Raw genomic sequence first — 24,680 nt, 5'->3', positions numbered from 1 at the left:
GAAAATAAAAAACAAGAGTGATCAGTAATCGAATATGCAAATGATGAAATCGCTAGGACTTTTGGTCCACCTAACCAATGTAATGAATATTGATGAATCCGATTAACCAAGACTAATTGTTATTCTCATAAGCTGAGATTTTCACAAATTTATTTAATATTCTCTCTCGAGATATACTAAACCTACGCCCATCAAGTAACCATTCGATCTCTCGAGTAGAGCTCTCAAGATGGAAGTGCATTAAGTCCAAGAAAACCATTAAATTCAGATGAATCATGTATATATATCTCTATATACCATTCAATTCACACTATGAATTATTTTGTCAATTATGTGAATTCCTTTCTCAATTAATTCACATAACCCAAATCAATTAAGAGGTGGCCAAGCTCTTAATTGCATTAAGCACAATAATTCATAGACTATATGGAAATCACAATCTTGGATAAATCAAGAAGATAAAAATATATTCATTAACATGGTTAGGCTTTCCATATCCCTAGCAAGAAACAAATCAGTTCATGATGGAAGATTAAAACAAACAAAGGGGAAGAAAAAACTCTTGAATTCTCCCATGGTGCTGAGATCTCCTCCTCTTGAAGTTTCTTGAATTCTTGAACCTTTCTTGAACACTTCTTGACTGATTGTTCCTTTCTCCTTGATTCAAATCAGAAGTTGAATGATTGGATGATTTAGTGATCAAGTGATACCTTAAGCTGGTCTGCCCCCTCCTTCTTATAGATTAAAGGGGAGAGGGTGGTCTCCTACTTTCTCTTGAAGTTGATCTTTACAAGAAATAGAAAGTCCTATCCTAATTCTAATCCTATCTCTTTATCTCTTGAACGCAATCCCTTTTTCACTCTAAGATTATATCAAGAATTTAGAGCTAGAAGGATTTTTCTTAGTTTCTTGGTCTTGGATTCGTAATAGACCTCCTCTGCGAATTGGGCTTCAGCAAATTTTTTCTGCGAGTTGGGCTTTAGCTGCAGATTGGGCATCCTACAACTATGAAGATTCTAAACTAACATGAGTCTCATAATTGTCCAGTTTAAGGGTATTACAAAGAAACACACCAAATCACACTGAATCAATTATGCACTTTATTCATTTACAATAAATGTTATCAAGTACATCAATCTGATTGGAGCAAAGGGCATACACTGTTTAACACATAAGTGGTAGTCCAATAGGTTGGGTCAGAAAGGGGTGACGTGTAGGCACGGTAGACTGGTGAGCAAAGGGAAATTTTATCTCATGAAAGAGAACATGAACAATAGTGTATATGCATCCTGAAGCCGAATCAAGGCACCGATGGCCCTTGTGAAAGGGGTTGTAACCAATAAATGCACATGGAAGAGATCTGTACTCCATCATGTTTGACATATAAGGGTGCAAGTATGGAAAGTAGAGGCATCCATATACTCGCAAGAAGTGATAATCAGGTTTCTTGGAGAATAGTTTTCAATATGGATAAACACCACGTAGTACATCAGTGGGCATCTGATTAATGAGATACACCGCAAAGAAGAAGGCATCAAATCAATAGTATTTAGGTACATGAGAGTGAGCCAATAACGTGAGTCCAATCTCAACTATGTGGCGGTGTTTGCGCTTGGCAACACCATTTTGATATTGTGTGTGCGGACACGAGAAGCGATGTACAATGCCTTGCTATTCAAGATAAGGAGTGAACTTAAGATATTCACCACCACCATCAAACTGGATGTATTTGATGTGAGAGCCAAAGATATTAACAACAAATTTCTAGAATTTGATGAAGATAGAAAGTGCTTCAGATTTATTCATCATGGAGAAGATCCATACATAATGACTGTAGTAATCAATAAATTCTATATAGTAACTAAAACCGTGAGCAGACGGAACCGGGGAAGGCCCCCATACATCAGAAACTATTAATTCAAAAGGAGATGAATAAGAATGGAGGTTGGCAGGCAGCGGTAACCGATGTCTCTTTCCAAGAGGACAGGCAGTGCAGTGATAGCTATGAAAATATAACCCTAGCAAGTGCACTAGTTATCAAATAGTATAATAATATCGTTCCCACGGGGATTTAACAAAACAAGTATTAGAATCACAATTTTTCCTAATTATTTGGACAATTGAAATTTATAATTGAGCAAGAACTACTAAAAATAAAATTGGAACAAAGAAAATAAAAAACAAGAGTGATCAGTAATCGAATATGCAAATGATGAAATCGCTAGGACTTTTGGTCCACCTAACCAATGTAATGAATATTGATGAATCCGATTAACCAAGACTAATTGTTATTCTCATAAGCTGAGATTTTCACAAATTTATTTAATATTCTCTCTCGAGATATACTAAACCTACGCCCATCAAGTAACCATTCGATCTCTCGAGTAGAGCTCTCAAGATGGAAGTGCATTAAGTCCAAGAAAACCATTAAATTCAGATGAATCATGTATATATATCTCTATATACCATTCAATTCACACTATGAATTATTTTGTCAATTATGTGAATTCCTTTCTCAATTAATTCACATAACCCAAATCAATTAAGAGGTGGCCAAGCTCTTAATTGCATTAAGCACAATAATTCATAGACTATATGGAAATCACAATCTTGGATAAATCAAGAAGATAAAAATATATTCATTAACATGGTTAGGCTTTCCATATCCCTAGCAAGAAACAAATCAGTTCATGATGGAAGATTAAAACAAACAAAGGGGAAGAAAAAACTCTTGAATTCTCCCATGGTGCTGAGATCTCCTCCTCTTGAAGTTTCTTGAATTCTTGAACCTTTCTTGAACACTTCTTGACTGATTGTTCCTTTCTCCTTGATTCAAATCAGAAGTTGAATGATTGGATGATTTAGTGATCAAGTGATACCTTAAGCTGGTCTGCCCCCTCCTTCTTATAGATTAAAGGGGAGAGGGTGGTCTCCTACTTTCTCTTGAAGTTGATCTTTACAAGAAATAGAAAGTCCTATCCTAATTCTAATCCTATCTCTTTATCTCTTGAACGCAATCCCTTTTTCACTCTAAGATTATATCAAGAATTTAGAGCTAGAAGGATTTTTCTTAGTTTCTTGGTCTTGGATTCGTAATAGACCTCCTCTGCGAATTGGGCTTCAGCAAATTTTTTCTGCGAGTTGGGCTTTAGCTGCAGATTGGGCATCCTACAACTATGAAGATTCTAAACTAACATGAATCTCATAATTGTCCAGTTTAAGGGTATTACAAAGAAACACACCGAATCACACTGAATCAATTATGCACTTTATTCATTTACAATAAATGTTATCAAGTACATCAATCTGATTGGAGCAAAGGGCATACACTGTTTAACACATAAGTGGTAGTCCAATAGGTTGGGTCAGAAAGGGGTGACGTGTAGGCACGGTAGACTGGTGAGCAAAGGGAAATTTTATCTCATGAAAGAGAACATGAACAATAGTGTATATGCATCCTGAAGCCGAATCAAGGCACCGATGGCCCTTGTGAAAGGGGTTGTAACCAATAAATGCACATGGAAGAGATCTGTACTCCATCATGTTTGACATATAAGGGTGCAAGTATGGAAAGTAGAGGCATCCATATACTCGCAAGAAGTGATAATCAGGTTTCTTGGAGAATAGTTTTCAATATGGATAAACACCACGTAGTACATCAGTGGGCATCTGATTAATGAGATACACCGCAAAGAAGAAGGCATCAAATCAATAGTATTTAGGTACATGAGAGTGAGCCAATAACGTGAGTCCAATCTCAACTATGTGGCGGTGTTTGCGCTTGGCAACACCATTTTGATATTGTGTGTGCGGACACGAGAAGCGATGTACAATGCCTTGCTATTCAAGATAAGGAGTGAACTTAAGATATTCACCACCACCATCAAACTGGAAGTATTTGATGTGAGAGCCAAAGATATTAACAACAAATTTCTAGAATTTGATGAAGATAGAAAGTGCTTCAGATTTATTCATCATGGAGAAGATCCATACATAATGACTGTAGTAATCAATAAATTCTATATAGTAACTAAAACCGTGAGCAGACGGAACCGGGGAAGGCCCCCATACATCAGAAACTATTAATTCAAAAGGAGATGAATAAGAATGGAGGTTGGCAGGCAGCGGTAACCGATGTCTCTTTCCAAGAGGACAGGCAGTGCAGTGATAGCTATGAAAATATAACCCTAGCAAGTGCACTATTTATCAAATAGTATAATAATATCGTTCCCACGGGGATTTAACAAAACAAGTATTAGAATCACAATTTTTCCTAATTATTTGGACAATTGAAATTTATAATTGAGCAAGAACTACTAAAAATAAAATTGGAACAAAGAAAATAAAAAACAAGAGTGATCAGTAATCGAATATGCAAATGATGAAATCGCTAGGACTTTTGGTCCACCTAACCAATGTAATGAATATTGATGAATCCGATTAACCAAGACTAATTGTTATTCTCATAAGCTGAGATTTTCACAAATTTATTTAATATTCTCTCTCGAGATATACTAAACCTACGCCCATCAAGTAACCATTCGATCTCTCGAGTAGAGCTCTCAAGATGGAAGTGCATTAAGTCCAAGAAAACCATTAAATTCAGATGAATCATGTATATATATCTCTATATACCATTCAATTCACACTATGAATTATTTTGTCAATTATGTGAATTCCTTTCTCAATTAATTCACATAACCCAAATCAATTAAGAGGTGGCCAAGCTCTTAATTGCATTAAGCACAATAATTCATAGACTATATGGAAATCACAATCTTGGATAAATCAAGAAGATAAAAATATATTCATTAACATGGTTAGGCTTTCCATATCCCTAGCAAGAAACAAATCAGTTCATGATGGAAGATTAAAACAAACAAAGGGGAAGAAAAAACTCTTGAATTCTCCCATGGTGCTGAAATCTCCTCCTCTTGAAGTTTCTTGAATTCTTGAACCTTTCTTGAACACTTCTTGACTGATTGTTCCTTTCTCCTTGATTCAAATCAGAAGTTGAATGATTGGATGATTTAGTGATCAAGTGATACCTTAAGCTGGTCTGCCCCCTCCTTCTTATAGATTAAAGGGGAGAGGGTGGTCTCCTACTTTCTCTTGAAGTTGATCTTTACAAGTAATAGAAAGTCCTATCCTAATTCTAATCCTATCTCTTTATCTCTTGAACGCAATCCCTTTTTCACTCTAAGATTATATCAAGAATTTAGAGATAGAAGGATTTTTCTTAGTTTCTTGTTCTTGGATTCGTAATAGACCTCCTCTGCGAATTGGGCTTCAGCAAATTTTTTCTGCGAGTTGGGATTCAGCTGTAGATTGGGCCTTCCTATGAAATTGCCCCAACTTCGGGCCCTGATTTGACTTCGATTCATGATGAATCTGTGAAATCCCTAAATATGAAAGTTGTGGCTTTTTCTCTTATATTTCCAGTGGATCTTAAATCAGCCCATTCGGAATTCAGAGACGCGAGTTAGGTCCAGATCACTAAATGATGTCGAAACTGTGAAAAAGCATCCGATTTGTCTTTCTTTGCTCTTGTTGCCTTCTTTCATACCTTGGACCAAAATACAAGAGATATGAGTCCAATTATATGCTAATTTAGCATAAAAAATAGAATAATTGGGGATAAAAATAGGATAAATTCTACTCTCATCAAATCCCCCACACTTAAACTCTTGCCCGTCCTTGGGCAAGACAAAACTCAAAACAAATTTAAAACAAGAACAAACTAACTAAAATATTTGTTTTGGATTTCTCTCAACAGGGTATTTGTCCTCCTGCAAGCCTTGATCAATATCCATGCTTCTTCCCTTTGTCCACTTCTTTTCCTTTTTAACTTATCCAAGAATAATCTTAAATCGCCAATCCTCATGTACCTAAGTGAGATCGATAATCAAGGGAAGCAGGCATCTCTTCGCATGAATAATTTAGGGCTAGAGTAAGCCCTCTTTGTTTTTATAATCACACATGGCAAGATTCAAAAAATACCATTTCATGATTCTTCAGAACAAAACAAGGAATGTTATTACCATAAGCTTGCTCATATATCACATCTCCACCACTTATCATGAGTGCAATGCATCAAAATGTGAGTTAGGGTTTGGGATCTAGGGATGAGTGCATTTTATGCTCCATCTCACCCTTTTATTCTTTTAGTGTGAGTGCATTTTATGCTCCATCTCACCCTAGCTCTTTTTTTCTTTCGGTGTGAGTGCATTTTATGCTCCATCTCACACGAGTTTTTTTTTTTTGGATAACACGTTCTAATACATGAACTCATTATCGTGGTTTTAACATGCCTAACAAAACAAGTTCCAGAATAATCAACCCATGTTTGTCCGTTAGAAACCAAATGCTAACAAGGGTCAAATCTGTATTGCATCTTGCCCGTTGATCATTCAAACTACTAAGATGCCTTCCAAAGCCAGAAATTTTAGCTAGATTTGCCTGCATCCTTTCTTATCTATCCTTCCTAAGCACATGATTCAAGGTGGTTTGCAATTATTCAAAAACAAGTCTCTAAGGAGCAGAAATTTCAAAAGGAAATGCTAAAAAGTGATAATCAAAGCATACCAGAGTTCGAAAATTTTATCAACTTCTTTAATCCTCCCCCACACTTAAGATCTACATTGTCCTCAATGTATGAAATACTCATAGTAAAAACAAGGAGAGAGAATTAAGAGGACTTCCCTGAATGCCTAATTGAGAGCCTACAGATGTGAGATACGAGGAGAGAGAGAGAAAAGAAAAAAACACACTCATAAAAAATTTGAATAAAACAAACAAATAACTTAATGGGTTGCCTCCCACAAGCGTTCTTTTTAAGTCGTGAGCTTGACCTTTACCTTTCTTTCATGGCGGTTTCAAGGAGAGGATGGACCCATGGTGGATAGGTTGTTCTCCTTTGATGTAATGCTTCCACCACTGTCCATTTACCTTGAATGTACTCCCATCATCATTATGTATTTCAATCGCTCCATGAGGGAATACTTTAGCCCCTTTAAAGGGTCCACCCCACTTGGTTTTTAACTTCCGATGTTTCCCCCTTTCATCCTTCATAGGTGGGTTTAAACCTGGAATGGGGACCTGTACAATGGATGGGAGGGGTTTTGTGTAAGATGGAGGTGAAGATGCTTTATGAATTGTAATTTCAAAAGAATCTAACTCAGAAGTCAAATTTTGCAATTCTGATTTCAGTACAAACTTCTGCTCTACTTGTTGCAATTGATTGGGACTATTGTTAAGTGCAACTTTCAGCGTGTCTTTTGATTTAGATGTGTCTACTTCGGCTACACCAACATCAATGCTATCGATTACATAAATTTCATGTTCAATTGTGTTGGGATGTTCCATGGTTTTAAATACATTGAACACCACTTCTTCACCATTGATTCTAAGGGTAAGTAGACCTTTTCGCACATCAATTAAATCATCACCAGTAGCAAGAAAATGTCTCCCTAGAATTAACGGCATTTTCCTATCTTCCTCCATATCCAACACAACGAAATCAGCAGGAATAATAAAATTGCCCACTTTGACCAAAACATCTTCTACTATTCCCCTAGGATATTTAATGCTTCTATCAGTTAATTATAGGATAATAGTTGTAGATGTTAGTTCATGTAGTCCAAGTTTTTCAAAAATAGAATAATGCATTAAATTTATACTAGCACCTAAATTACATAAAGCTTTTTCAAATTCAGTATTCCCTATGGTGCAAGGTATAGAAAAACTCTCTGGATCCTTAAGATTTGGGGGCAATTTCTTTTGAAGAATTACTGAACATTCTTCATTTAGTTTTACCATCTCACCATCCTCCCACTTTGTTTTGTTGGACATTACCTCTTTCAGGAATTTGGCATACTTCGACATCTATGACAAAACATCAAGAAGAGGAAGGTTAATATGAATCTTTTTGAAAACTTCTAAAAATTTTTCAAATTGCTTATCTAATTTAGCCTTCAAGATTCTTCTTGGGTAGGGAATAGGAAGTTTAATTTCATGTAAATTCAGTTTAGGGGTACTTCTCTCATTCTCTTTTTGTAGATCGGCCACTTCAGCTTCCTTGTCCTTTCTTTGAATTTCGCCAACTGTTTTCCCACTTCTTAAAGTTATGGCATTTACTTGCTCTCTGGGGTTCATTTTTGTGTTGTTGGGTAGCCTTCTCTCTTTCTTTTCTGATAACATGCTTACAACCTGCCCCATTTGAGCTTCTAAGTTCTTAATTGTTGTTTCATGGCTTTGGAATTTTGCTTTAGTAGTGTTGATGAACTTAGAAATCATCTCCTCCAGATTACTCTTTTTCTCTTGTGGGGGTGGTTGTGGTTGTGGTTGGAATCCCATGGATGCCTTTTGATGATTGTTGCTCCAAGAGAAGTTGGGATGACTCCTCCACCCTGGGTTGTATGTATTGGAGTATGAGTTGAAGTTTGACCTGCCAGCATGAGAGATAAAATTAGCATTCTCATGGGAAATAAAAGGACTATTTAATTGACAATCAGAATTAGTATGTCCTATTTGACCACATAAATCGCATGAGATGCTAGACGGTGTATTAATGGTTGCAATATTAAAAGCACCAAACTTCTTATTCAGACTAGCAAGTTGCGCAGATATGGCTACAAGGGAATCGATATGGTGTATTCCCCTCTAATTGGTTCAATCATTGCTCCATTGGTAGTTGTTTGACACCATCTCCTCTATTAGGTCATAAGCTTCCTCCGGTGTTTTCATCATGATCGCACCACCTGTGGCTGCATCAATAATAGATCGATTAGAGGGGTTAATACCATTGTAAAAAGTCTGAATCTGTCACCAAGTTGGTATCCCATGGTGATGACACTTCCTAAGCATTTCCTTGAATCGTTCCCATGCTTCATACAAGGATTCCCTTTCAAATTGAGCAAAAGTGGTAATATCATTAATTAATTTTGATGTTTTGGAGGGTGGGAAATATTTAGCCAAAAATTTCTGGGTTAAATCATTCCAAGTGGTGATGCTTCCTGTAGGGAGTGAGTTGAGCCAATCTTTAGCTCTATCACGCAATGAAAAAGGAAATAATCTTAACCTAATTGCATCACCACTAACTCCATTGTGTTTAAATGTATCACATATTTCAAGGAAGTAAATGATGTGTGCATTAGGGTCATCACTTGGTAACCCACTAAACTGAATACTAATTTGGATCATTTGAATTATTGCAGGCTTTATTTCAAAATTATTGGCATGGATGGTAGGCTTGCAAATGCTGGATGTCACCCCATCAATGTTTGGAAAAGCATAGTCCAAGAGGGTGCAATTTCCTTCTACCATCTCTCCTTCTATCTCTATGGCCTATTCGCAAATAACAACCTCTTATCTTGCTTTTCCTTTGTTGGCCCTTTGTAACAAGCGAAGGGTCCTTTCAATCTCAGGATCGAATTTTGCTAATCCTTCCTGTCTAGTGCGTGTCATGCACTAGTAATTCTGAACTAACAAGAATTCAAACAAACAAATAAAAATAAAAATAATAACAAAAATAAAAGGAAATTGGAAAATAGAATAATAATAAAAATAATAATAGAAATAAAAAGTACAAATTAATCAAGGTTAACAAATTCTAATATTATTTTAGGATTAAATCCCTAGCAATAGTGCCAAAAACTTGATAGCTATGAAAATATAATCCTAGCAAGTGCACTATTTATCAAGTAGTGTAATAATATCGTTCCCACAAGGAATTAACAAAATAAATATTAGAATCACAATTTCCCCTAATTATTTGGACAATCAAAATTTAGAATTGAGCAAGAACTACTAAAAATAAAGCTAGAACAAAGGAAAAAAAAACAAGAGTTATCACTAATCGAATATGCAAATGATGAAATCGCTAGGACTTTTGGTCCACCTAACCAATGTAATGAATATTGATGGGTCTGATTATCCAAGATTAATTATTATTCCTATAAGCTGAGATTTTCACAAATTTATTTAATATTCTCTCTCGAGATATACTAAACCTATCTCCATCAGGTAATCCTTCGATCTCTCGAGTAGAGCTCTCAAGATGGAAGTGCATTAAGTCCAAGAAAACCATTAAATTCAGATGAATCATGTATATATATCTCTATATACCATTCAATTCACACTATGAATTATTCTGTCAATTATGTGAATTCCTCTCTCAATTCATTCACATAACCCAAATCAATTAAGAGGTGGTCAAACTCTTAATTGCATTAAGCACAATAATTCATAGACTATATGAAAATCACAATCTTGGATAAACCAAAAAGATAAAAATATATTCATTAACATGGTTAGGCTTTCCATAGACCTAACAAGAAACAAATCAATTCATGATGGAAGAATTAAAATAAACAAAGGGGAAGAAAGAACTCTTGAATTCGCCCATGGTACTGAGATCTCCTCCTCTTGAAGTTTCTTGAATTCTTGAACCATTCTTGAACCTTTTTTGAACCCTTCTTGACTGATTGCTCCTTCCTCCTTGATTCAAATCAGAAGTTGAATGATTGGAAGAATTAAAATAAACAAAGGGGAAGAAAGAACTCTTGAATTCGCCCATGGTACTGAGATCTCCTCCTCTTGAAGTTTCTTGAATTCTTGAACCATTCTTGAACCTTTTTTGAACCCTTCTTGACTGATTGCTCCTTCCTCCTTGATTCAAATCAGAAGTTGAATGATTGGAAGAATTAAAATAAACAAAGGGGAAGAAAGAACTCTTGAATTCGCCCATGGTACTGAGATCTCCTCCTCTTGAAGTTTCTTGAATTCTTGAACCATTCTTGAACCTTTTTTGAACCCTTCTTGACTGATTGCTCCTTCCTCCTTGATTCAAATCAGAAGTTGAATGATTGGATGATTTAGTGATCAAGTGATACCTTAAGCTGGTCTGCCCCCTCCTTCTTATAGATTAAAGGGGAGAGGGTGATCTCCTACTTTCTCTTGAAGTTGATCTTTACAAGAAATAGAAAGTCCAGTCCTAATTCTAATTCTATCTCTTTATCTCTTGAAATCAATCCCTTTTTCACTTTAAGATTACATCAAGAATTTAGATCTAGAAGGATTCTTCTTAGTTTCTTGTTCTTGGATTCGTAATAGACCTCCCTTACGAATTGGGCTTCAGCCAGGATTTTCTGCGAGTTGGGATTCAGCTGTAGATTGGGCCTTCCTATGAAATTGCCCCGACTTCAAGCCCGGATTTGACTTCGATTCAGGCCGAATCTGTGAAATCCTAAAACATGAAAGTTGTGGATTTTTTTCTTATCTTTACAGTGGATCTTGAATCAGCCCATTAGGAGTTTGGAGTTGCGAGTTAGGCCCAAATAACTGAATGATGTCGAAACTGTAAAAAATCATCCGATTTGTCTTTCTTTGTTCTTAATGCCTTCTTTCATACCTTGGACCAAAATATAAGAGATATGAGTCCAATTAGATGTTAATTTAGTATAAAAGACAGAATAATTAGGGATAAAAATACGATAAATTCTACTCTCATCTTGCAACATAAAGAGGAATTGTCAGTGATAAAAATATTGGAAATCCAGAGCACATCCTTGACAACATGAAGAGAGGGATGACCAAGCTTGTGGGGACAGATATCAAGGGTCTTTATTTCAGCAACTAAAGCAACTAGTGAGGAACTAGTTTGCAGGTGACAATCTAAAGCATTGAACACATATAAGTCGTCTCTACTTTTCCCTCGAAGGAGAATCTCCCCCCCGGTGAGATCCTTGACAACACAATAGGAAGGGTGAAATTTGAATAAAACATTGTTGTCATTAGTAAATTGTGCTACCGGGAGAAGATTCTTATGAATATAGGGAACATGTAATATGTTACCTAAGATGAGAGGTCAAGAAATCCCATGAAATAGATGTACCAGTATGTGAAATATGCAGACCTTGGTCATTACCTATGGTGACTTGGCTAGGACCATGATACTCTGAATTTAGTTGGAGCTTTCCAAGATCAGCTGTAAGATGGTTGGTGGTGCCTGAGTCAGGATACCAACAATTGTCTGAAGCAGGAGTAGTAGATGTAGTGTAGGTTGTCAAAGTGGAGTTGTCAGTGGTAGGCTTGCAATTTTTGGGCTTGAAGTATTGATTGAACCAATTTCTACACCAGAATGCTAAGTGATTCCAACCACCACAGATCTGACAGGGGTTCAATGCATACTTCGATGTTTTTTTTTTAGGTGGATTATTCCCATCAGAAGTAGAGTTGTCCAATTTGGAAGAGGGAAAAGGGCTCTTGTACTTGGGAGTTCTATTGGTAGTGTTAGCCAAGGGAAACAAAGTGGAATTCTGAGAAGAAGCTTCCATTCTGAGTTCTTGATTCAGTAACAAAGCCTGCAGGTCCTCGAACGATAGCTCCTTTGACCAAGTGGTTACTGAAATGACAAAGGCATCGTATTCAGCACCTAGACCATTGAGCGTATAGTGAGAGAGTTCTGAGTTTGTCAAGAGTTCTCCGGCAGCAACTTCCAAAAAGTTTTAGTTACAACCAGGTTGGCTTTTGCCAATAATGGTGTGGTTAAAAGTTTTTAATTACAATCAATTGTTGCTATTGATAATGTATAGCAATGGTTGATATAATTGTTGTTAAAATTATCTTTTTGCAACAATGAAAACCAACAGTGGCCCAATACACAATATTTGGAACAATTACTATTGATTATAGCTAAAAGTAATTTTTGCAACAATTTGCTAACTGTAGTCATATATGCTAGTAAAAGCAAGCACATTAATTATTGCTAAAGCATAGGCAACAATTGATCAATTATTGCTTATAACTATCTTTTGTAACAATTCTCATTAAAATAAAGGTAATCATATGATTGTTATGAATTGTTGACAAAACAATTCTATTTAATTGTTGCAAATATAATTAGCAACAATTTTGCAATTATTGCCTATAATAATTTTAGCAATAATAATTATAAACTATTGTTAAATTAGCAACAAGTGAATAATTGTTACCGATTTCACTATTTACTCTTCATTGTATTTAGTTACAATTAAAAATGGTTGTCAACTACTACCAAAGGAGCTCAAGTGAAGTGCCTTTGGCAGTTATCACACTTCTGAATGAGTTTGAGTGCATCTACTTTCATTGTAGGCCAATAATATCTTTTCCTTAGCACTTTTTAGGCAAGCGCCCTGCCCCCAGGTGTTCTCTAGAGAGACCTTCGTAGATCTCATGTAGCACCTGACTTGCTTTCGAAGGTCGCATTCCGATCTATAGGCAAGGTCCTATGGGGCAGATAATTGACAAGCGGGTCAATCCAGCTCGGTTCTGTTGTCAACATGGGGATGAGCTCTTCCACCACCCACACAATTCTAGGTCACGGCAGGTCTTCGATGTACATTGTCCTCGTGGTGATGTCGCTCATGTTGGCCAGCTTAGAAAGCACATCAAACTCACCATTTTTTTATCTCAGTATTTGCCGGATGAACCAAGAGTGAAAGCCAGGAAGGAGTTCCCGAGCCTTGTACTTGCCATTCACTTGGTTCATGACTAGTTGAGAGTCGCTACATACCACAACGTGCTTCGCATCGACCTCCTTCACCAATGTCAACTCGACTATCAATGCCTCATACTTTGCTTCATTGTTTGATAACTCAAATCTGAACCGGAGAGCATACTCTAGTTTCACCTCACTTGACCTATATAGTATGAGTCTGGCTCCGCTTCCTCGCTGATTAGACGAGCCATCGACGTGGAGGATCCAGGGCTCCTTGTCCTAGGCTGGGATCTCCCTGGCCAGAATGGGCATCATGCTAGTTGTTGCCTCTAAAATGAAGGTCGGCTTAGCCACCTTAGGGGTCAGTGCGGTGAACGTGCATTCAGCAATGGAATCTACCAAGACCTGTACTTTAATGGCTGGGCACAACTCAAACCAGATGTCATATTCACTTAACTCAATGGCCCATTTCGTCAACCAGCCTGAGACCTCGGGCTTCAGTGGAATGTGCCTCAAGGGTCTATCAGTTAGGACGATGATGGTGTGGGCTTGGAAGGCCAGCTTTTCGATGTTGGGGTACCTGGTCTCAGTTGCCTACAAAACCTTACTAATATAGTAGACGAGTCTTTGGACCTGGTCTACTTCTCTTATTAGTACTGAGCTGAATAGCTCATCACTTACAAAGAGGTTAAGTTTTAGCTCGTCTCCAGATTCAAGTCGGGTCAAAACCGGGGTGAACTTAACTATTTCTTGAGATTGTCAAATGTGAGCTGGCACTCTTTGGACCAATCAAATCGGTTCAAGGTGGCAATTTGGCCAGTTAACCCTTGTACTTCTTTTATCGTCTGGGGCGGTCTCATATCTAAGATAGCTTTTATTTTATCTGGCTTGGCTTCGATGCCATGCTGGTTTATTATATAACCAATGAACTTGCCTAGCGCGACCCCAAAGACACATTTGTTCGACTTGTGCTTCATGTTAAATTTTCTTAAGATTTCAGAAACACTATTTAGATCATTAATAAGGGAAGAAGAAAATTGTGTCTTTAGAACCATGTCATCTATGTAACATTCAACTTCATTTCTTATTAAAGGCTCAAATACTTTATTTATAGGTCACTGGAAGGTTGTTCCAGCGTTTTTCAATCCAAAGTGCATCACGTTACAACAGTATAGCCCTAGTTCAGTTACAAAAGCTGTTTTTTCTTCGTCGGCTAAGTCCATCCTGATTTGGTTGTAGCCGGAATAGGCATCCATGAAGTTCAACAACTCATGCCCCGAGGTCGCACCTACTAGTTTGTCTATTCTAGGAAGAGGGAAGTTGTCCTTTGGGCAGGCTCTATTGAGGCCGGTGTAGTTGATGCACATGCGCCACTTGTCGTCGGCTTTCTTCACGAGTACAGGATTGGCTACCCAACTCGGGTATTGGACCTCTCTGGCGAAGTCTGCTACAAGGAGCTTCCTGACCTCCTCATCTACTACCCTCCACCTCTCTAGGGTGAGGTTTCTTTTCCTTTGCCTGACTGGCCTGACTAAAGGGTCCACATTAAGCTTGTGAGTAATTATGCTAGGGTCAATGTCGGGCATCTCTACTACCAACTATGCAAAAACATCTAAGTTTTGAAGTAAAAAACTTATTAGTTGCAACCGAAGTGGTTCACTTAGGAGAGCACCAATCTGGAGAGTCTTCATGGGCTTGGTATTAGAGATCGAACCTGGATTGTATTCTCCATCGGTGCACCTCGCTCATCGGTGTGTTCAGGGAGTGGCTCTAGCTCGACAACATCTGCTAGCTTTGCTTTGCCCTTTAGTGTCATGAAGTAGCACTTCCGCAATTCAAGCTGGTCGCCCCATACTACCCCCACTCTGTACCTCATCGAGAACTTCATCGAGAGGTAATAGGTCGACACCACCTATGAAGTGCATGCAAGATGGGATAACCTAAAATGTCATTGTAGGGGGATGGCGTGGCTACCATGAGGAAGGTTTGTTTGAACCAAACAGTATTGAGCTCTGCTTCTACCGCCACTGACACTCTAATCCTGTCGAGGGGCTTCACCATGTCTCCATTGAAATCGACTAGGGGCATTTCTACTGGTTGAAGGTCCTCCCAATCCAGCTTCATCTTCTCAAATGCCTCCAGGAAAAGAATGTCCATGGAGCTGCCTAAATCAACCAAGATCTGCTTTACCTCGAATTCATTAATTACCACTTTGACAATGAGAGTGTCATCATGCGGATACTGGATCCTTAGTAAAGTATATGACTTCTTCCACTAGAGGGCACTTCGGCAGGTTCTCATCCTCGTGCTCTAGCTCCTGGGATGATGTCTTGCCTACCACTGTACTGCAACCTGCTACTGTCGACCCATTGGTAATCATGTTGATTACCCCGTGGATCGATCTCTCCTATACTAGTGGATCCTGAGATTGCTAGTCGTGGTCATTCCACCTGCTCACTTCTGTTGCATCTCTTCACTGCTCGGCAGGTCGGTGATCTTTGTCTCTATCATCATACTTGGTGAAGTTTCTAAGATAGCCGTGGCAGATCAGCTCCTTGATCTCATACTTCAGGTTGTGGCAACTTTTGTGCGGTGACCTGCTTCTCTTTGGTGACTTACTCTTTCTCCATTGGTGCTTGCTTCTTCCTATGTTATCTTCCTTTTTCTGACCTAGTGCAGCTCTAATCGGGACTCGAGAGCCTCCTCCGCCTTGATGAGATTATCGTCGGCTTCTGGAAGGAATGCCTCCATGGAAGTAGATGGGTTCAACTCGAGCTGCCAATGGAGATTAATGTGGCAGAGTCCCTTCTAAGCCGTAATGAGTTGTACGGCCAGGTCAAAGTTTGGTAATTGTAGACTTTCTAAATTGAACCTTTTGATATAGTCCTTGAGGGACTCATTTTCTCATTGTACCACATTCAAAAGGCTAGTCACTGACTTTGGTCACTTCTTACATGTGGCGAAGTGCATTGTGAAGAGGTCCATGAACTGGCTCCAACTTTTTATTGAGCCAAGGGGTAGCCCTCGGTACCATAATCTTGTCATGTCTCTGAAAGTCATAGAGAAGGCCATATAGAGACAGGCTTCATCTGCCCCATGGAGTAAATTAGTAACAGGAAGCTATCAGTGTGATCATTGGGGTCGGTGCTTCCATCGTAGGTCTCCAGTGCGGGTGTCTGAAAGTTCTTCAACTGGCTCAAAGGAATCGAGGTTTGTTGAACTGCTATAACTTATTCCCTTCTCTTCTCAACTTCTGCAGTGAGGGTGGCACTACTCTTTCCGGAGGTGTGGCGTGCACGTCTACGGCATTGCTTCTTGGTCACCTCGTTGGTGCTATTCACTTCAGTGTTGGCCAAAGTCTCGGCCTTGGCATTCTCCCAATTTTTGACATTCTCCCGAGCACAAGCCAAGTCTGGGTTGCAGAGGTGGTACGAGGGATCCCGAGCTGGATCCTCATTCCTTACTCGGGCTATTGGTTGATTGGCTGTGAGTTGCTTGGTTGCTAGTTGTTTTGCTGATGACACTGCTAGGGGTGTTGGGGGTGTTGATGCTATTTACTCTACAACTGGTGAGGCTGGTCGTTCTATCAACTATGATGTGGCTGATTGTTTCACTAGTGGGGTTGGAACCCAAGGTGGTGTCGGACCCTGGGGTGGTGGTTGATGTCAGTTCTCCAGGTTCTGCTAATGGTGATGCTGGTGTTGATACTAATACTATTGAGGCTGTTGTGGCGACATGTATGCTCCAAAGCTCTCTCTGCAGGTTCATGATTCGGACGTTCTACACCAGCTCATAGAACTATCGTGCATCTATCCCAGTGGGAACCGTAAAGGGCTCTACCGCTAGGAGAGGGACGCTCACATGAGGTATCAGCATGTTAACTTGTTGGAGAGGGAATGTTGAGTTCTGGGCTACTGACACTCCTGGAAGGGTGAGGAGCACTATGAACTGCCCGATAGTCATAGAGGGGGTCTCTGGATTAACTGCAGGTTGATCTTACCCCCGGGTGGCGGGCATCTCGACATTCTTGTTATTGCTTGAGGAAGCCATTGAAGTTTGCAAAGGTAAAATTAGAGGTAGGAACTTAGCTTTTGTGTAGTGGTTCCCATAGACGATGCCAATTGATAGTATGTGATCTGGATGCTCTTAGATGGAGGGCAGTTTGGACAATGGTCTGGTTTGTTGGCCAGTCAAACTGCAAAAGAAGAAGACACAGAGGACCCAGGGTGGCTTACCCGGTGTGGGTGCTCTAATGCTTAAGTTAGCTCTCTGTGTGCGAGCTTAAAACTTGTATGCTAGATAGATGGCTAGTAAGCAAATAATCGCATGTACCTTGTGTCGTTGGGGTTGATGCCCTTATATAGGTGAGCTGCCATAGGCCTTATGGAACAGCTTCAAGATCCCCGATCCGTGCTATTAGGAATCCGTTCGGCACTGGGAGGTGGACTTCATGTAAGCTAATAAGGCTTATCAAGTCCGTCTGATCCGGGCAGGATAAGGATAAGGCTTGCAGACGTGCGGTGTGATCCCAGAGAGCTCAGAGACATCTTGATAGCTTCTAGAAGTTGGCTATGTGTCACGTCGGTAGGTCGGGCCATCACGAGCTGCTCGAACCTCGGTCTTGAGCGAGGTACCCGAGTTGACCTTGCTCGCTGAGGTGACAAGGAATGTCGAGTCATCGTCCAATCACAATGTCACTTCCACATGTCCGGGTGTTGATAGGTCAGGCCAAATTTACCCTCATCAAGCCTCATACAAGGGTAAAGCTAGTGTTTTTGAAAAATAAATGCTTTGTGTTCTATAAAGACAATGAAAGGGAGGTGAGAGTTTTATATTATTATCAGAAAACCTAGGCCAAAGGAAAAATCGAATGGAATGGAATAGATAAAGTAAAAGTTTTAAGAAAGGGTTCTACCAAATAAGACTTTGACAACCTGATCCAATTCAGACAGGACTTTCAAACCCAAACAAGTCAAACCACCTGAGCGGCCAGCATTGATGGACAAGAGGAAGAGAATAACGCTAGCTATCTTGGGTGGGCAAACTCAGCCTTTGACTTTGGGTTGAGTTGGGCGGCCTTGAGGTTGAAATCCTCAGTGTTAGTCCTGAGGTCCTGGGTTGGCCCATAAACACGACCAAACGTGCCCAAGTTACACCCTAGGTCCCTAACTAGCCGATATACAGAGAGGTGCATATATGGTTTTCAGTTTTGTGTATTTTCTAAAACCAACCATATATTTATATGTTACTAGAACATCAACAGTTTTAACAGTTTTACTTAATTGACCTTGTTGTTAACCGTATATACTTTCATATGGAAATGATCAATGTGACATTTTTAAAATAAGTGGAACATGTTAAATAAGGAAATCATACTTATTTGAAAAGCTCCCTTGGTCTTTTGGGTCTCTCTCTCTCTCTCTCTCTCTCTCTTTCTCTCTCTGTCTTTCTATATTGATTTCAGCAACATTTTATGTCCATGGGTTAGGTATTAGATTTTGTTGTACATTAATGGATTATTGAAGATTGCTGAATTTTCTATTGCAGAGAGTGCCTAGAAGTTTACTCATCGGAATTAAGAAAACTTGCTCTGAAAATTTTAGACCAAATGGCTAAAGCTCTAAAGATAGAGGCTGAGGAGATGAGAGAGTTGTTTAGTGATGGAGTGCAATCAATGAGAATGAATTACTATCCCCCATGTCCCCAACCAGAGATGGCCATAGGCTTCACTCCTCACTCAGATGCTGATGCTCTAACAATTCTCCTTCAACTTAATGAAACAGAAGGCCTTCAGATAAGGAAACAAGGGAAATGGGTTCCTGTTAAACCACTCCCAAATGCCTTAGTAGTTAATATTGGAGATATTATGGAGGTATCTTTCATTTCACTTGCTCTAATCACATCACGTTAATCTTTATGATAGCTCTACAAGCAAGTTATAGGTATATGATAATAAGATCTTAATTGCACTGTGCCAATTATGTAGAGTTATATTGGATTGAGTTTGGGGGGTAAGTCCCCGAGTAATTATTAATTAACTTGGGTCATGAACTTTTAGTATTTGTCATCAAACTTGGTCTTATTCAATTGTAATAAGCATACCCTCGTTGATCAAATTGAAGATATTTTCTTCCAAGGCATTGATTGTTTTATAATCCAGACCAGAGGCTGATATATAGTCATTGGGAAGGGTGGTCCAACCTGGTTGGATCAGAATGCAATGCCAATTCCTGTTAGGGGAACAACTTGGGCGGACTAGGATTGAGTGAGTATTTGTTAAAACTAGTTAATGACCACCCCATTCTGAGTACTACTGAACAACTATACTTACGTATTTTGTTTGGGATGCACTATCCATTTGATAAGTTGGGCTTATTAACAACCCACTTTATCTAAAAGAATTGGACCTATAGCCATTGTGTGATGTATTGAAAGCCTTTTAGGTCTTGTATTTGAGTTAGAAAACTAAATTGGATTTGATTTGTTATTAACATATATGAGGTAAGCCTTTAATCTGAGCTGAAATTTATTTACCCTCCTAGCTCCTGTTCAATGGATCTATCAGTTTTCACTTGTTCACTGGTTGCATATCAAAATTCTTTTGCACTAGTGTAAATGGATGGGAGTGAAAATAGGCTGTGTAAATATACTTGTGCCTCAGATTTGACTGTCTTATTTGTTTTTCAGAAGTAAAACAGGAAGTAAAATGAAGTGGTCTCCATTCTGTATGAAAAGAATGGAGATAGGAGGGTCATTTTTTTAGAAGTGAGCTAGGAAGCAAGATGATGAGGTCCCAACTTCATATCAGAGAGAATTGAAGTAGGAAGAAGGTGGTGGAAATTTTGTATCAGTTTTCGGATGTAAAATTAGCACTGTCAGTGATCACGAATGAGACAAAAAGTTCAAATTTTGTATCAGGTAGAGTGCAAATCATAGTTACAAACAAATGGATGCAAAACTGAACTGCATGAAAATTTTGTACGCAGTTCAGCTTTGCACTGAAAACAAACAGAAACAGAACCTTAAGCCTAAACTTATACTGAACTTTCCTGGTTTTTATTGTGGAAGTGTCTCAATTTGGTTTGAGATAGATGAAGAGAAACTTATTCTTATCACATTTTACTGCTTATTTTGACAGATTGTGAGCAATGGGATATACCGTAGCATTGAACAGAGGGCAACAGTAAACTCAATGAAGGAGAGGCTCTCAATTGCGACATTCTACAGCACCAAACTGAATGCAGCGCTAGGCCCTGCAACAAGCTTGATTGGTCCACATAACCCGGCAATATTCAGAAGAGTGCCTGTAGAGAAGTATTTCAAGGATTTCTTTACCCGAAAACTTGATGGTAAATCCTATCTTGATTTCATGAGGATAGAAAATGAGGAAAGAAACACATCTTAAAATGTTACTACATTGTTTATACATTAGTTCTACCATGTAATCTCATTTCTCTGTTTGAGGTCTTTGTTTGGATATTTCCATATTAAGTACGACCTACTTTTATTAGTACCATCTGGGCTAGTCCGCCAGGTGAAGACCACACTGTACTGGAAATTTCATGTTCAAGGAATCAAGGGAGTTTTGTGGTTCTCCACTTCTCCAGACCTCTATCATCAGTGGCCATGTCTGTCCTGGTCCGTGAATGCTAAAAGGCGATTCTAGGCTAAGATGTGCATATCCTCAGGGACTACTCTGTTCAACTCATTAACTGGTAGGAGTTAGTTACATCATCCCTTCTGCAATTTGTCATTAATACAACTAAATCTGTAAAAAATTCCAGCAGAAAGCTTCCACCAAGGGATAGTTGAATGGCTCCTATTCCCTAGTACGGAATTCTATTAGTTTAGTTGAGGGAAATGCATCTTTGCAGTTTAAGTTTTCAAGTAAATTCTTCACAGATTAATTGATCTTTAATCTTGTTATTAGAGGTCAGATGGCATCAATCTGATGAGGCAGTTCATCTAACTCCATTGATCAGGTATTCGGGTCTTCACTTTGAGCAGTTTCAGAACATTACTTTTGAGTTTTGAGAGTGCTGCTTTAGTTAAGGATAGGGCCTGGGTACACTCAGGCCAAGTTAAGCTGGGCTGATTTTAGTAGATCTATTTTTGAGCCTAAAACCCTAGTTAAGTGAATAGAGAAGGATTGCTGATCAGCATGACGAGACTATACCATCCTGTCCAATGCACAATTGGGTCCTTGGTTGGTCGAGCCCCAAGACCTTCGAAATTTACTTCTTGATCAGACAATCATTCATGTTTAAATGAATTTCATAAGACCCATTTGAAAATTTCAGTCACAACCGTTGGATGTTAATCAATGATCTTCATCACTATATTTCTTCCTTTAGGACTGTTTGGGACAGCTTAGCTTTACATATGAACTAGCGGAACCCGTGCGATGCACGAGAAAAGGACGTTAGGGTATATTGGGCTTATAACTTATTGCTCTATGGGGATATACAACCCAAGGGTAGGGATGGAAATTTTCCCCATCTCCTTCGAGTATCTAGCCTACCCAACCAGACAAGGATGGGGATGGAGACTGCCTTAGCAGAGACACAATGGGGATGGATTAATAGGAATACCCAATTGGGGACCGGGATGGGGATGGGGAGTGAAGTCCACACTTTGCCTCGACCTTGATTATATATATTAAATATATGAAAATATATTATACTAAATATATAATATTATTTATATATATATATATATATCAAAATATATTTAAAATATTATTTACATATTAATTTTCCTTTATTTTAAATAAATACCTTTATGAAAACAAACTTTTAATTAAAAATTTGGGGATTCTGATCCCCGATGGGGAAATCAGGGATGCAGGCTAAATTTTCCCCTATGGGGATTGGAGTCAAAGATGGAAACTAATTTTCATCCTGATCCTGAGTTTTAACTTAATTCCCATATTTGACCCTGATTTGATCTCCGACAACGAGACTACCTCAAATATGCATGTCAATGTAGACGTTTCAGCCATGCACAACCTGGGCCCAAGTGGAGGGGGAGGAGTAATACGAGATGTTAGGAATAATTTTGTTAAAGCCTTTCATAAATTAAATTCTATGGAACTAATACTAATCTAATGGATGAAGGGAAAGCTCTTCTGACTTGAGATCATTCACGGAAATTACGCCCTTACATGGAAGCTATGGTACTGGAAAAATCTCCTATACAGTTTTGTAAGGATCATGGACATCGAGGTAACGCAGACATATTTAGGGAGGCTAATCAGGTGGTTCATTGGCTTTGCAAGAAAGCTAGTGAATCCTGCTTACCGTAATTTACAATTCTATCGAGGACCTTTCCTTTGAGGTTCAGCACCTCTTTAGAGATATGGTTTAGGTATTCCTTTTTTGTGGATTCGATGATTTTTTTTTTTGAGATCCACCTTTTTTCTACTTTTCTTTGGCAATTGTAAGTATATAGTACAGGTGGATCTCGGTCTAATTAGCTTTTCTTGAGGGATAAGGCTTTTACATCCCCCTCCTAGGATTTCTTTTCCTTCAAATTGAATAAAATTTAATTGTGGCACCCTTCAATTTTGAGATAAAAAAATCAATTTCCCTAATCAATTATAAACCCCAACCCCAAGGTTTCTAACACCAACTGATACTATCTATCTCAATTGGGTGGGTATCTTGCTGGTTGAGAGACTTGGGATCAAATCTCATTGCCACTAAGGTTGGGTGGGTTTTGCTATGGGGAATGGGCTACAAACAAAAGCCTACTCTTACATTATTTTATTTCAAAAATAAAACAAAAAGTGATAGTAAAAAACAATAGAACAAAAATTAAAGCAGAAAGAAAGGAAGATAACAAAAATAGAAATAAAAGTAAAATAGGCAGTAATAGAAAATATGTTTTTATTGTTCATTTTCTTTTTCGTTTTTATTTTTTGGTTCTTCCTTTGTTTTGTATTTTAATTTTTAATTTTTTATTTTTCCTCTCGTTGTCTATTTTTATTTTTACTTTTATTTTTGGTTATTTCAAATTGACAATTTGATTATTTCTTTTCTTTTAATTATTTTGGTTGAATAGATGTTAAGGTCAAATTTTTCATTTTATACTTCTGTCTAAAAGAACTATCAATAAGCATTTGCAAAGTATAGGAGTGTTTTAGTAAATGATCCCAAATTTTAATAGTATAGTGTATAGATGCCTATCTATATTACTATTAAAAGTGTGTATGAGAGTGTGAAACTTTTGTTTGACTAAAATACCCCAATTTTTTAAGTTGGCCCCTCTCTAATTATAAGAACATAAGTGTAAGTTGAGTACCCACTTTTCTCCTTATTCAAATCCCTCTCATTAAGTTTTAAATTTAAGGTATTAACTCCATTTACATTCATTGATTCCTATTCTTGACTATAATATTCATACTTTTGAATTTGGTCCATCTTTAATTATGAAGGCACAAGATATAATTTGAATTACTACATTTCTCCTCATTCAATTCCCTCTCATTAAGTATTATATTTAGGGTATTAAATCTCATTTTTTCATTAAATCCTATATTAATTAAGAATATTAAAGAAAAATAGGTATGGCAAAGAATAATTACTTTTATTGATGATGACAAAAAATATAAATTTAAAACCAACACAAAAATGGAGTTGTTCTATTTGGTGGAAAGTCAACAATTCAACCGTTTGGGTGAAACAAGTGACACCTGATGCCATAATTAAATACTAAATCTTTAAAAATACAACAACAAAGAAAGTTTGTAAAAATATTTGGCATCTCTAATATTATATATCTATCATGTTAAAAAAATATGACAAATAATAAGTGTTTGTATTAATAATATAAATAAAATAAAATTTTAAAATGGACTCAAAAATGAAACCATTATCCTACCTAAATGGTGGGTCAATGGGAGTAAACATGACATTATAGTTAAATAATAAAATTTTATAAAAAGAAAAAAATGCAGACATTGCATATACAAAGGATAGAAGAGTTTAGGTGCATCTCTAATATTATATATTAATCATACTAAACATAGATAATTGTTATAAATAAGAATAATTTTTATTGATGGTGTAAATGAAATATAAAATTTAAAACTAATCTAAAAGTGAAACCATTTTCCTTCTACATGGAAGGTCAAGCGTCCAACCTTTTAGATCAAATTGATTAACCCATGATGTCACAATTAAATAATAAATATTTTAAAAAG

General features: G+C 37.8%; 1 protein-coding gene and 1 non-coding gene across 2 annotated transcripts; both read left to right on the top strand.

Annotated features, from left to right (window-relative positions):
- Positions 1-8,836: 8,836 nt before the first annotated feature.
- LOC148867045 (small nucleolar RNA R71) lies at positions 8,837-8,943 on the top strand. Its single transcript, XR_016112096.1, has one exon. It is a non-coding gene; the product is annotated as a small nucleolar RNA R71 (small nucleolar RNA).
- Positions 8,944-17,072: 8,129 nt separating this feature from the next.
- Positions 17,073-20,882, top strand: LOC148867044 (codeine O-demethylase-like). The gene is made up of 4 exons (XM_088976454.1): positions 17,073-17,239; positions 18,844-18,882; positions 19,025-19,349; positions 20,616-20,882. Exons 1-4 carry the CDS (start codon positions 17,073-17,075, stop codon positions 20,880-20,882), a joined length of 798 nt encoding a protein of 265 aa, XP_088832580.1.
- Positions 20,883-24,680: the final 3,798 nt, after the last annotated feature.

The sequence above is a fragment of the Nelumbo lutea genome, chromosome 3 (assembly GCF_056320005.1).
Source record: "Nelumbo lutea isolate HS-2025 chromosome 3, American lotus-T2T, whole genome shotgun sequence".
Classification (NCBI taxonomy): Eukaryota; Viridiplantae; Streptophyta; class Magnoliopsida; order Proteales; family Nelumbonaceae; genus Nelumbo; species Nelumbo lutea.
The sequence above is the reverse complement of the archived record's forward strand: the minus strand, read 5'-3'. Positions and strand labels throughout refer to the sequence as shown.